General features: G+C 40.7%; 1 protein-coding gene across 1 annotated transcript; it reads right to left on the bottom strand.

Annotated features, from left to right (window-relative positions):
- Window positions 1-10,399: 10,399 nt before the first annotated feature.
- LOC114569537 (galectin-3-binding protein A) lies at window positions 10,400-14,261 on the bottom strand. Its single transcript, XM_028599429.1, has 6 exons — window positions 14,087-14,261; window positions 13,644-13,756; window positions 12,502-12,708; window positions 12,196-12,330; window positions 11,830-12,121; window positions 10,400-11,679 (listed from the first exon to the last, which is right to left on the bottom strand). Exons 2-6 carry the CDS (start codon window positions 13,732-13,734, stop codon window positions 10,629-10,631), a joined length of 1,776 nt encoding a protein of 591 aa, XP_028455230.1. The 5' UTR covers window positions 13,735-13,756; window positions 14,087-14,261; the 3' UTR covers window positions 10,400-10,628.
- Window positions 14,262-14,311: the final 50 nt, after the last annotated feature.

The raw sequence follows: 14,311 nt of genomic DNA, 5'->3' as shown, positions 1-14,311 counted from the left end.
AAAAATAAAATAAAATAAAAAAAAAACGGCTGAAACGGCTGAAAAATCACCACACGCGGGATGCGAACCCGGCTCTTCCGGGTGAAAGTCCTGTGAAAGTCCTTACTCAATCCCCCGTTCCTTTATACTACTCGCTACGGCGGAAATTGACTCGCAATGTAGGTCAATGGCGGCCGATTTGCGTTGATATACACGCAAAAATGCACGCAAAAACGGAATACAAATTGGCGTGTCATACATTGACACGCCAATTCATGAGATCATTCTGCGCGTTTGAGCTCCGTGTATTTCTGCCATAAGTTTCGGGTTTCCACCTCCGATGTTTAGCAGCGTACAGCCACTTCCCTAAACGTCTCAAACGGGGCTCTGTGTCTGTCAGCAGGTCTGACATCTACCGTATCAGCTGAGCAATCACGTAATGCACAGCAGACTATGGTGCAGGTAGCCTATAGATTATTTTCTAAAATATAGTGACTTTATTCTCGTAATAGCCTATATTATAACTTTATTTTTTTTTCACAAAATATCACAACTCCTTCAAATCTCAGAGAGCACAGATGGGATGAGTTATATTTTGAATGTGCACAAAGTTTTGGACATGATCAGAAATCTTGCTCAATCATCTGAAATATTACAATCAAGAGGTTTATTAAAACATTAAATGAATAATGTATCACTGAGGTGAATAATTGTCATAGGCACATTTACGGAGGTTACTTCCCCAACAAAAGATGCAAAAAAGGGAAGAATAAACGATGCCTAAGCTACGTGTGCTGACTCAGATATAATTAGAAAAGTTGTAAGTCTAAGTCGTAAGTCGAGCAGTATTGCAATATTTTCCATTATGTTGTTATATTTGGATTGTAGCCTAATGTTTCCCTTTACATAAAGATAAAGGTAGAAATAGGTGCATAAAAATTCACCAAAATGCAGAAAATGAAGTGTTTAATGCTAAAAGAATTCTGGGGGAGGACCCCCAAACCCCCACATCATAAGTCACCAAACAAATCTGGAAGCAAAACCTTGGCGTTTGAGTTGCCAGGCCAGTTATTATTAGACCAAATGTTGGTGCCATCTAACAAACTGGAAGCTAAAATGAACATACACTGGCTATTAACAAGCTGGGTCAGCCAATCACTGTTAAAAAGGCTATAATAGTGGTTTCTGATTCTCTTAAATCAACATAATTTTCTTGTTTAAAAAAGATGTTTACATATTTGTCAACCAATATTTTCAAACATGTTCAATTTCATACATTATCCAAGGGTAAAATCCATTGCCTGCCTGTTAACATTAGCCAATAAAAGGTTAAAACAATAATAATAATAAAGTAAGTGAATTGTGAAGTATTTCTCTTTGTTTGAATAACTTATCAACCCTACTTTACACATTAATACTGGAAAAGGAGCCCATTTGGTGTAAAAACACATTAAGTCATTTTACGGCACGATTTTGAATGACGACCATTCTCCGTAAATAAGGGCTCCCCCTCCCTACAAAAGCCAATTCAACCACTGGCTGTGAGGGTCATGGCTCTGGACTGACCTCCATCTGACCTCCAACCTTAGGTCACACTAAGGTCTGTGGTAACAGTAACCATACGACAGTATCTTACAACACCTTTGGTGACACTACAAATTGGACAATTTTCACACATTTCTGTGGAGTTATTCCCCTTTTTTATATTTCCTCAATTGTTTGTAATGTAATACACACTAAACCTGCAACAACTGATTGTTTTGACAACTTGGCAACAGGAAAAACAAGCTATAAAACATACTATTTACATATAATCACATTTTAAGTTGATATGGCAAACTTGTTAGCAAACAGTATATTTACACACCCAGCAGTTACAGAGCAACATTATCATTCATTTGGAGTCGTGTTTGTGTCCACACAGTGAATATAAGTCCTATATTCACTCTCTTTAAGCTCTGTTTTTGGTCTCTATCAACTATTTAGGAAAATATCTGGCTCCCCAAATGTTCCCCAGCTCGTCAGTAACTGTGTCTGCCTGCTGTTTGGTGCTGAGCAGGTAGTGTACTGCAGTTTTTTAACAGCAGCTGAAAACGTAGCTATGAGAGCAGTGAGAGTGAAACAGTGAAGTTGTTGGCCGGACAACTAAACAATGAGCTAGAACTCTTTAAAGCTCTGTAAAGCTAAGGGGTGCTGCAGATTCAGGTGATAATTCTTTGTAAATTCATCACTATGAGCAATCCCTTACATTTTTTCACAATGTTGCCACATTGTCACTTGATACATTGTTATATTAAAATTGATTACAGCTGCTTTAAACATTTATGCTAATGATAATTCACAGTTGAGAAAATACTGACGTTGGTCCTACAGAGTAATCTTCAGCCCACGCCGCCATTTGTGGTTTTAATTCAGTGAAAGTGTTTATGCACGCACAGTTAGTTTCAGTAACTATTAAAACACTGTTTGTAACAGATGAAAATACTGAGGAAGTAGGAGTTAAGTAGGAGTGGACTAGTGGAGAGAAGTGACATCATTGCCTTAATAGATTCAATCTGGTGGCGATTCCCCCAAGCGTGAGCTACCCAAACCCCTCTGCTCTTCTGTGAGAGAAACATTATGCTATAGTCAAATTCTTTGGTTGTTTCTCATCCCTTACTCATGCACAAAAATAGATGGCTCTGTTGTTGGAAAGTTCACCGCTGCAGCACCACCTCAGGAAACTAAGGATCTCAAGAGTTTTGGGTTTTGTGGCCTCCCGTGTTGATTCTGGCTCCAAAGCGAGGGATCACAATAAGGGCATAGTGTGGTTGAAGATTAGAGCTTATGATGAATAATGAAGAGGACTGAAGAGAGGGAGAGAGAGGACTGTATCTGCTGTGGCTGCCTTGCTCTCTGACATCATATTTGGCCACCGACTGTCAGTCTTCTGGTCACTCCAACAAATGTTTCCAGTCTTTTCCATAGTTAAGCATTTTTGCCTGGTTGCTTTTCCACAGGTCTCTGATACTTGATGTCTGTGTAAAAACAGGCAGGAAGAGAGAGTGAGAGCAGAGGGTGCCGTCAGTTAGATAAGCAAAGTTCCCAAATTGTTAGACATTTCGCAAGCCAGTATGACTCGCCGTAAGCGGGGTGGAAGTTACCAGACACAAAAGACGTAACAGGCACGGCAACACAGATGTTGGGCGTTGGACAGATATTAAGACACATGAAAGGAAGTGACACATCCAAAACCAAATGAGAAGAAATATGCTTTTGTCTCTTTCCACGGTTTAGCAAAGGCATCAGAGGAACAGCAGACGCTTTCTTCTGGGCTAAGCCTGCCGCCCCCTGTTCAAACAGTCGGCTTCCTCTGCACCGAGATGCTGACTGATGTGGTAGGCTGTGTTCGGATTGCAGCCGTGTCCCCGGCTCCTGGGCATATTTCAAATGACCTCACAGCATGAGCATTCTGAGCTATTTCCCACACTGCAACTCTCACTTTATAACAGGGTTTTACTTGCCAGTTGAGATCTGGATTATTGTATCAACATTTGGTTTTAATTTGTTGAAAGAGGGCAGATTTGTCGAAGAAGTGCAATGTAAGCAGCCCCCTGTGTACTTTACCCACTACAAACTCCAAAAGGGGCTCAGGAATGGCCTGAACCTCCTTCCCCTTAATTACAGACTTGCAAGGCTAGGAATACTCTCAAAAGGAAGTGCCCGGTAAGACAGAGGGTCTCATTGCGGGAACTGGTGGGTGCTGTGGCAGCGACCCACATCCTCTGACTCCCACCTCCTCTGCCCTGTTGCCTGCACACATGCCACATGACCTGACCAACGCGTAGCTTTTTTTCGACTAGCCATCCCTCTGCTGCATGTCTGCCCCCTCTTCTTTGTTATGATCCGACCAAGCCACAGTCCAGGGGTAATTCCCACCGTTTTCCATTCATCTGTACAGCTATTTCGATTTTATTGGTGACAACGGGAGACAATGAATCAACATTAACAAATTCACCTCAGGGACAGGAGGAAAACATCTGCTTGAAACAAAAGCCCCATTAAAATTACACCATACTCAGACTCTGGGGTCAAGTGGTCTGGACTGTCCTCAGTATGGCATCACATTGTCACTGTGAGTCACCATGAGTTGGCTACTAACGTCCAAAAAGCATCATAATTGTCTTAAATTGGTTTCAGTAGAAATGTTGCAGCCCTTAGAAACTCATTTACAGGAACTTTTACTTTTACGTAACGGACCCATACTGGTAAATTGAAATGTCAATTATTGTAGTCATTTCCTCCACAATGCTACCAGTAAATGACTAAGATGCCTGGGGCAGTACTTTATCTGATGAACAATTGAAACCAGAGGTTCTCAATTGTTTTTCAACCAATGGGGAGCCCCTCATGTATGTCCCTTGGAACAATTTTACTTTTTTACACTTCTATAGTTAGTTGAAAGAAAACACAAAAGAAATGTATTAGGAATATATTAGATATGTATTAATAATAGTTGCAGCATCTCAAAACAAAATACAAAAAACAATGCAATTGACATCAAATCAATTAGCTGCAAGTAACACTGTAACTAAACAAAATATCAAAGGCAAAAGGGCTAATTTGAAATGCATTTCAGAACGATTTTAATTATGAAGCCTATGAAGAAAAAACAATTGTTAATATTGTGTTAATTTAAATGTGTGCAAATGTTTAACCTCTACTTCCCCTTCAGTGCATCTATTGTATGTTCACAAAAAGATTGAAGTGAATCTGATCAAGCCAGAAGAACTTTATTATTGATTGTAGTTAAAGCAGCATTTATTGATTTCTTTTGGTTGGGGGGGAGGAACTAACTGTAAAGACAGCACTTACACAGTATCACCTCAACCCAACTTAAAATATTTCAGGGAATGTACTGTCTATTCACACATCCAGTGGACATGAGGAAAATTCACCTGACACATCTAAGTCCAATATTCACTCTCCCTTAAGCTCCGTTTTTCTCTGAGCCAACTCCCGAGGGAAATATCTGGCTTCGCAACATGGCATCATGACTTTGCGTAAATATACACGCCACTTTCATAAAGCAAAATGGTGTGTTATTGTACGCATTTTCAGCTATCCACGTGTATGCCTACGCTGTATACAGCTGATGTAAACATACCCACCACGTGGCCTCGCCACGTTGCGTGTTATCGCGAGAATGCAACGTACTATCGCGAGAACAACGCCTGTATAAAAAAAAAAAAAAAAAATGTTTGGGTTTAGGAAAAGAACACAGGGAAAGGCTTTAGTAACAAAACAGTGACAAAAACACGGAAAATAACGACAAAAACACGATTAGGAACACAATAAATGGTTGGGTTTAGGAAACATTGGGTAAGGCTTATTAAAACAAAAAATAAAAAAATAAAAAACGGCTGAAATGGCTTAAAAATCACCTCACGCGGGACGCAAACCTGGCTCTCCCAGGTGAAAGTCCTGTGTTTTACCCGTCCGCTACCCCAACCTACCTCCTTGTTCAATCCCCCGTTTCTTTATACTACTCGCTACGGCGGAAATTAACTCGTAATGTAGGTCAATAGCGGCCGATTTGCGTTGATATACACGCAAAAATGCGATTATGCGTCTTGATAACACGCAAAAACGGAATACTAGTTGGCGTGACATACATTGACACGCCAATTCATGAGATCATTCTGCGCGTTTGAGCTCCGTGTATTTCTGCCATAAGTTTCGGGTTTCCACCTCCGATGTTTAGCAGCGTACAGCCACTTCCCTAAACGTCTCAAACGGGGCTCTGTGTCTGTCAGCAGGTCTGACATCTACCGTATCAGCTGAGCAATCACGTAATGCACAGCAGACTATGGTGCAGGTAGCCTATAGATTATTTTCTAAAATATAGTGACTTTATTCTCGTAATAGCCTATATTATAACTTTATTTTTTTTTCACAAAATATCACAACTCCTTCAAATCTCAGAGAGCACAGATGGGATGAGTTATATTTTGAATGTGCACAAAGTTTTGGACATGATCAGAAATCTTGCTCAATCATCTGAAATATTACAATCAAGAGGTTTATTAAAACATTAAATGAATAATGTATCACTGAGGTGAATAATTGTCATAGGCACATTTTACGGAGGTTACTTCCCCAACAAAAGATGCAAAAAAGGGAAGAATAAACGATGCCTAAGCTACGTGTGCTGACTCAGATATAATTAGAAAAGTTGTAAGTCTAAGTCGTAAGTCGAGCAGTATTGCAATATTTTCCATTATGTTGTTATATTTGGATTGTAGCCTAATGTTTCCCTTTACATAAAGATAAAGGTAGAAATAGGTGCATAAAAATTCACCAAAATGCAGAAAATGAAGTGTTTAATGCTAAAAGAATTCTGGGGGAGGACCCCCAAACCCCCACATCATAAGTCACCAAACAAATCTGGAAGCAAAACCTTGGCGTTTGAGTTGCCAGGCCAGTTATTATTAGACCAAATGTTGGTGCCATCTAACAAACTGGAAGCTAAAATGAACATACACTGGCTATTAACAAGCCAATTCATGGCTCTTCAGCCACTAAATGGTCCATTATGTTCCCTCATGTGATTGTTAACTTTGTGTGTCTGTCATTTAGTGCTGGGAAAGCAGCATATAGTAGTAGTTTATCTGCTGCTGAAAGAAGCTGAGTGAATAAAAACAGTAAAGTTGTGGGCCATAAAATAAAATCAATTCAATAGAAATGCTTAAACACTTTGTACATTCATGGGAAGTTAGCATAGACTGTTAATATTTACAGTCTATGGAAGTTAGGTAATAATTATTTGTGGGTTCATCACTAGGAGATAATGTACTCATTCAATCCATTGTAGATATTAAAATAGTTATCAGTGCAGTTTTAAAATCAAATACATCATCCTGAATTACACTAAAATTACACAACATACAATTTTCCATTTAATTGTGTGTGATCACAACACACTTCCTTTTTTCTTACATACGGGGCAAATGCAAAAATTTGGAAGGGCATTGGAGTTTGAGGTTTTAAAAGATATTCTTGAATCGTTGTTCATAAAACCCACTAAATAGAATTTCAAAATTCTTGTGCAAACCAAACAAACATAGTAGTCATGACTTGTGGGGGGCAATTACTTGTTGGCTAAAATGACACAATAATGAAAACATATTACTGTCCCGCGGGGGAAGGTGTATCACTGCAGACATGGCACCCCTTATCTTCTCTGCTTCTCTTCATAGTCGTCAGATTATAGAGCTGGTTTGCCTTGGACCAACTCTTAGAGTTAGTTTTAGACTGCCGGGGGACTTCCTTTGACACACTGAGCTCCTCTCTCGTCTCTCTTTCCATCTGTGTGTATCCATGTCCAACAAATGCTTGTTTTTTCACCCCCGCAGTTTTCCTTGGATTAGGGTGGCACCTAAATCATGGTTGGAGCTGTCACAGTAATCCTGCTCGGCGCCCTGCTATGGTCTGCTACGTCCTGCTATGCCCTGCAGTGCCCTGCTACGCCTTGCTACACCCTGTAATGCCCTGCAGTGCTCTGCAACGCCATGAATTACTACAACTACTAGTCATAGTTCCATTATCTTTATTGTGACTGGAATTGCCATTGTTCATCACACCCCAAACTGGCACAATCGGACACCGCTTAGCAAGAGCCTGGGTCTGTCCGAGGTTTCTCCATAAAAGGAAGTTTTCCTCACCACTCAAGATTTCTGCCTAAAGAGGATTTTTTTTTCCTCACCACTGTTGCACTAAATGCTTGCTCTTGGGGGGAATTACTGGAATTGTTGGATCTTTGTAAATTATACAGTGTGGTCTAGACCTACTCTATCTGTAAAGTGTCTTGAGATAACTCTTGTTATGATTTGATACTATAAATAAAATTGAATTGAATTGACATTCAGATGTTACTCGCAGCAAAACAAGTGATGAATTATCTGAACTTTCCCTCTTACTCTAGTGAACACATTACATTGCACGTAACCTGGCACCGGAGGAATTTTGGATGAATCACAGCTGCTGTACAGCACTCTTTCCTGTGTCAGACAAAACCATTGCTAGGAGTTTGTAAAACCCTGAAACATGAACGCATGTGGAGGAGTCATCTTTAAATATACACAGTAATCATGTTTTTATTGACACTGATCAATCATCTTTTGTCATGTCATGCTTTGGTCCGCCAAAAGTAACTAACACTTCTCAGAAACCCATGATTCAGTTATAGGTGGCTGTTTTACCCACCTGTTCAGACATGTAGGCCCTCATGTTATCAAAGTGTGTTGTGTGTGAAGACTTGAAGACTGTCTGGCGTGTGGTGCAAGGCTCTGGGAAGATTCCATGATTCATGATCCTTGATCAAATTCATGTAAACACATCCCTTTCACAATCAGTACCTTATCTGATGGTGGTGAATGAAGACAATGTGTTTGAAGGGTTTTGTTTTCATACTGTTGGTGTGTGATGATAAATGGGACTTTCTACTATTTCACATGAAAAGAAGTTAACTGAGAGATTTGAATTATTTTAGCGAGCCACCTAAAAGGAATAGTTTTTATGGGAAATAGGCTTTTGCCTGTTAAGTACTGTGTAAGGCTACAGCAAGTAGCCCTTATCATATCTTGGCTTAGTACAGAGATGGAAAACGAGGAAACAGTTAGTCTTTATCTGTCTGATGGTAACATAATCTGCCCACCAGCACCTCTAAAGCTCACCAATTAATATGGTCTTTTCAAATCAGTGGTAATCTAGTTGAATGGTATATAACTGCAAAAGAAAATGCCATTAAGTAACTCCACCTGAAGATCTTAATTGTTCAGATTTCTGCATGTAAAATACAACAATGTAGAGAAGAATGTATAACAAAAATTACACCCACCTACCAAGTGCTGGTAGCATTTGCATGTAACCAGCCATCTTGGAATTTCGAATCATGTTATAATTCTTAGTGTAAAAACAACAATTTGACATTTTACGTTATGTGCAGGATTATTTCTTGGCTGGGACCAGTTGACAGGCAACCAGTGGAGTGTTTTTGTACAGATTAAAAGTGCCCTGCCACACAAAACCGTTTTTACTTGCATTGTTTGAAATATGTTAGTTCCATATGTGTTTATGTTATGTTGTGAATGTGAAAATGAACTTCTACCTCCTCTGTCAGCTCTAGGCCACTGAGAAGAAATAAGCAGAGAAATCAGGCCCATTACAAAAGCTGGTCAGTCTGACAGCATGTTGCCTGAGCTTGTTACTATTCATGAGCTCACCCAGTTGCGCTGGGTAAAGGATGCTGTTAGCCAGGCTCTCATTTCTTTTAGGGCTTTTCCCTTTATTCTGAAGTGACAGTGGATATACATGAAAGGGGGAGAGAGATGGGGGATGACACGCAGCAAAGGGCAGCAGGTCAAATTCGAACCTGCGCCGCTGCAGGACTCAGCCAACATGCGGCGAACGCTCTTACTGGGTGAGCTAGGGGAATGGCTAGAATGGCTTGAAACAAGGTAACCAAGGCATTTTTTCCACGAAAATGTTACAGAGTCCATGGTAGAACTTCAGACATCACCACAAAATAATGAAATACGTGTGGCAGGGCACCTTTAAACAAACAGAATATAACATGTTAATTAGTGATCTTTTGAGGTGTGGTTAGTACAGTGGCGGACAGGGGCAAACTCACTGCAAATTAATGAAACATACGCAAATAGACAAAACACAAGAAAATTAAGAAAACATCTTCATTAATTTGACAACACATGCGCATTGCATCGTTTCTTTATTTGCAGCGTGTTTGTGTATTTGGTTGTGTTGTGTGTATTTGTAGCGTGTTTGCTAAATGCTGCACGTGTTGTCAAATTAATGAAGATGTTTTCTTAATTTGCTTGTTTTGTCTTTTTGCGTGTGTTTTATTAAGTTGCAGTGTGTTTGCCCCTGTCGGCCACCATAAATTAGGCCAGATTTTGACACCATTGGTAGCAGCCTGGGAAGCTGTTTTCCCCTTTCCTAAACAAGCTGTTGACTGTAGTCTTATATTTAACAGACAATCATCTAACGCACCTCAGAAATATAAGCATAGTTTCCAAATTGATGAACTGTTCCTTTAATCTACTGTGCCAATTACATTTAGCAGTTACTTTAAGTTCCTAACTGATGCACTTTATTTCCTTTTTTCTCTTGCACAAATGCATAATATTGCTCCCTGACAGACCTTGATTTCACTACTCATAGTACCACACTTCTTTGTGTATTTCATATTCTTTGGGCACTGCCAGAACTGAAAAGTTCTGCTTATGTCCAGTAGTAGTGAAGTTATAAATCAGTCTGATGATTAATTTAACTTAGCCCCACTTGTCATTTAGTGTGCCTCACACCACGATCCAGGTTAGGATCTTATATTTGTAAAAAACTAAATCACTGACACACAGAAAATGATCTAGAAATTACTTTTATTTTTTTTTCCACTTTATTTGTTTGCCATATAAATGAAAGCAGGAAATTATACTTGCATGCAAGGTGGTACATTTGTAGCTAATCAACAAAAATGTATGAAAAAAAAAATCACATGGGTAATATTGTAGAATCATTGTAATCTATTGAATAATAAGCAGACAAATTGATCAGATGTGAGAAATATTGAGCCAGGCCTTGCTATTAGATCAGGCATACTCTGGTCTCACTACGAAGCGGTAGGTGTACCGGTCATCAGGACAGGGATAGGTAAGAACCTGGCTCCCATTCACATAAGCCACGTTGTCCTTGAAGTCCTGGACATGAACAATGTACTTGCCTTGGCACATCAGTAGGAGCCGGTTACGAAAGATGACGTTGCTCTGATCGGTGAGGCGGTCGTAGGTATTCAGCCTTGCCATAGGCAACGAGTCGCACCTCAGTCCTCGGTTTGAACATTCATATTGGTTCTTGAAGACATCTGCCTGCCAGTTAACCATGTTGCGCTTAAAGATCAGGCTGTTGTGGACAGGTGTGCTGAGGGACTTGGTTGAGGTTTGATAGCCATAATTCTGATACCCATAATCCCGCCCCCCGTATTGAAAATGAGAGCTTTTATTGTCTGGAATTATAACAGTGCTCCATGGCTTAGAGGTGTAAACCCTGGGGTGGAAACGATCATCTTCTCTGCTGAACTTTGGGTTGGAAGTTAGATTGCTAAAAAGCAGAACATTAAACTGGAATGCTTCCAAGATCTTTTCACGATACATGTTCTTATGAGTGCTGTAGAGAGACGAGATGTCCTCCAGGTCATACAGAGTTTCCGCGGGGATCATAGGGAAACGTATGCGATTCAACAGGTCAAGTTGGGTTTCCAAACTGGTCGAGTTGCCCTTCTCTGTGATCCAGCTCTCCACAGTCTGAAGCAGAAAATATTCATCTGGCACCACCAGGTCTGAGCGGGTTAGAAGGGATCCAAGGAGGTTAACGGAGAGGTGGGTCCAAGCGGGGGACCTGGTCAGATTTTGGTAGTTCCAGGCCAGATACTGAATACAGTTCTCCTGGAGGACCAAGTCCCCAGTCTCCTCTGCATATTCGTAAAGGGACACCTGGGTGTTAAACAAGGGGTCTTCGGGAAGGATTTTAGAGAACAGCCGGCCTGTGTCCTCCATCAGCTGCTCCACCCCAAACGTATACGCAATCCAGTGGAGGCACTGGGCAGAGGAGAAGGTCACATCCACTTTGCGGGTGTAAATGTACCTATTAAGATTGTAGAATATTTATTAGATTTTTTTTTTTTAGATGTATTCCAGTGATTTTGCTTTCTATTTCACGCTCACAAAACAAATGGATGGTATCAATATGAATTCTGTATCTTAAATTGTTACAAGTCATTATAGTTTAGTATACCTGATGAAGGAGGTGAAATGTGGTTGGCAAAACTGGCTGATGGGGACCGTGATGCTGGTCCTCCCCTCTGAAGCATTGAAGAGTGGGAATTGTGAGAGGATAATTTTGTGCGTGCAAATCGTTGTCCCAACCATCTCCGGGGTCCCGTCCTCCTCTCTGTTTCCAGTCGCACTCTGGACCGAGATCAGGAAGTCACAGCCATTCCCGCTGTCAAAGATTTGGCCGAGCTCATCAGACAGACTGATGCTGTGGTCCAGTGAGCGTGTAGAATCACTGACGGTCAGATTGGTACCTGAAACCACAAATCATTTGATCCATTAACATTTGATAGAGCATGGAGAGTATGAAGCGAGTTTAGATACATACCGGTTGTTGCACAAATAACTCCGACGTCCTCTTTGTGGCTGCAGTCAGTTGTTCCCCAGCTTTTGAAAGTACATGTAAACAGATGGTTCTCTGTGCCTTTACATGTTAAATCATCCAGCCAAATAGGTCCAGATGCTATGATGTAAAAAAAAAGGGAATCTATTTGTTAATTGTTCTGGCAGTAACACTTAAAACAGTGACCTTTTTGATGGCTGAATTTGTGGCGTTAGAATTGAAGCACAGCTCCTAACTATTTACAATAATTTCACTGCCCTCTGGTGGGGGGTAAATGGAAGTAGAGGGCACCTTTTCCGTAGTTCTTCCCAATGACAACAGATTTGGCTCCGGGGAAGTGGAGCTGACGACACACCACTTGGGCCTCGGCCATGTCCCAGCCATCGTCACACACCGTTCCCCAATTACCCTCATGGTAGATTTCCACACGGCCCTCGGAAACACTGCCGCCAAACAGCCTCACATCACCTTCCTGCGGCAAAGGGTTTCTTTCGCCTTCTGTATGCAAACACAGGCATAGGATACTAACCATGACAGCAGAGAGATTATACAAACATTTGGTTGAGTGAGCATGGTCAGAATATCTTTCCCCTAAATCCCGCTCCCAAGAATTAAGGCTGTTTTTAGGACATTCTGCAACATACCCCATCACTTATCACATTTTAGTGTACATTTATTTATTGCTAAATACTGCTGAGTATCATGCATTGCTGTGATGTTTTAATGGACTTACATGCCAGTGGAACAACAATCCACTCATCACTTTTGTTACTGCCACTTGGCCACTCAAACATTTTAAGATGCATAATTGTTGGGTGTGGGGCTTTGTAGCGAGTTCAACCACAAGGCTACTAAAGGAGGTTGGAATCAGAGGACAGGCTCAGCGGAAGTTCATCAAAAACCTTGCAACTGCTTCCGAAAGAAGCAGTCACTGGCTGTGGCTGAAGCGGAAGCAGACTGTATGGGCTGCCATGTGACCTCATGGAGCCTCCAGTGCGATATACACCCTGGTCTCTTCAGCCTGCGTTGGGCCAGCCTCGGGTGAGGGTGTATTGTGATAAAAGGCCGAAACACCCAGAGGCCGGGGTGCACAACTGATGATGTGTCGTATTGGAGGCACCAGGCCGTCATCCCCCAATCAAGAGGACATCTCCAACAACAGCGCTTGTGCTGAATTATCAAGGGATTCTAACATCTAGTCTCAGTAAGCATACTAACGTATGGCGTCTTATATGCCAAAGACAAATTTCCATTTTATGCAAATCTAATAGACAAAGTAATCTGAAGGCACAAAATATAGGCATTGCATAGTTTACAGTTATACATTGAAAACTAGTACAGTATTAAGACTCCTTTCCATACAATTAATTTCAAGGCAAAAGTGTAAGCATTTTATTTAGTTTTCACACGAATGAGATAAGCTTCGGACTCACGTCTGAACAAGTTAAATTTCCTTGCACTCCCAGAGACATGGAGAAGTAGCAGCAGAAGCCACAGAAAGAATAGGTTTCGTTGTGCGAGCATTTCCAACCGCAAGTGTAGGACTCTGACACAGACAGACGATGACAAGGAAGAATAGGAAATGTAAGAAATATGCTTTACTTCACAATGTAAGATTACGCTTTGAATGGTTTTGATCTTAATCAAAAGCACCAAAAGTGGAACTGTAGTGTTGATTTGGTCTTTTTGCATATAAATCAAAACATTTATTTCTTCAAAAGGTCGATTATAAAACCTGTACTTTATGTTTTCATTAAGATTGATATGAAATTTATTTTAACTGGCTGTACTAAATCTGTGAAGAAAAAAAAATGAACAGGTAAAACTTAAGACTAATAAACATGCTAAATCCTTACATATAATAAAATTACATTACCTTCTCCCCTCAGGTTATGAAGTGCTGTCGTCCCAAAATGTGCCTCTTTTTTGAAGTCTGTGAGACAAATCCCACCCCTTGTAAAGTGAAAATAGGGTTCACTTCTCAATTCCCGCTGCTTTCCCTCAAGTTTCGTTTCAGATAAAAGCAGAAAATCATGGACTTGCACAACAGTTTTCGGTCTAGTCGCAACTTGTTTCAGGACAAAAACGTCTAGCTTTTGTT

Source organism: Perca flavescens, chromosome 15 (genome assembly GCF_004354835.1).
Source record: "Perca flavescens isolate YP-PL-M2 chromosome 15, PFLA_1.0, whole genome shotgun sequence".
In the NCBI taxonomy this organism is placed as follows: Eukaryota; Metazoa; Chordata; class Actinopteri; order Perciformes; family Percidae; genus Perca; species Perca flavescens.
This window is presented reverse-complemented; position numbering and strand designations above follow the sequence as displayed.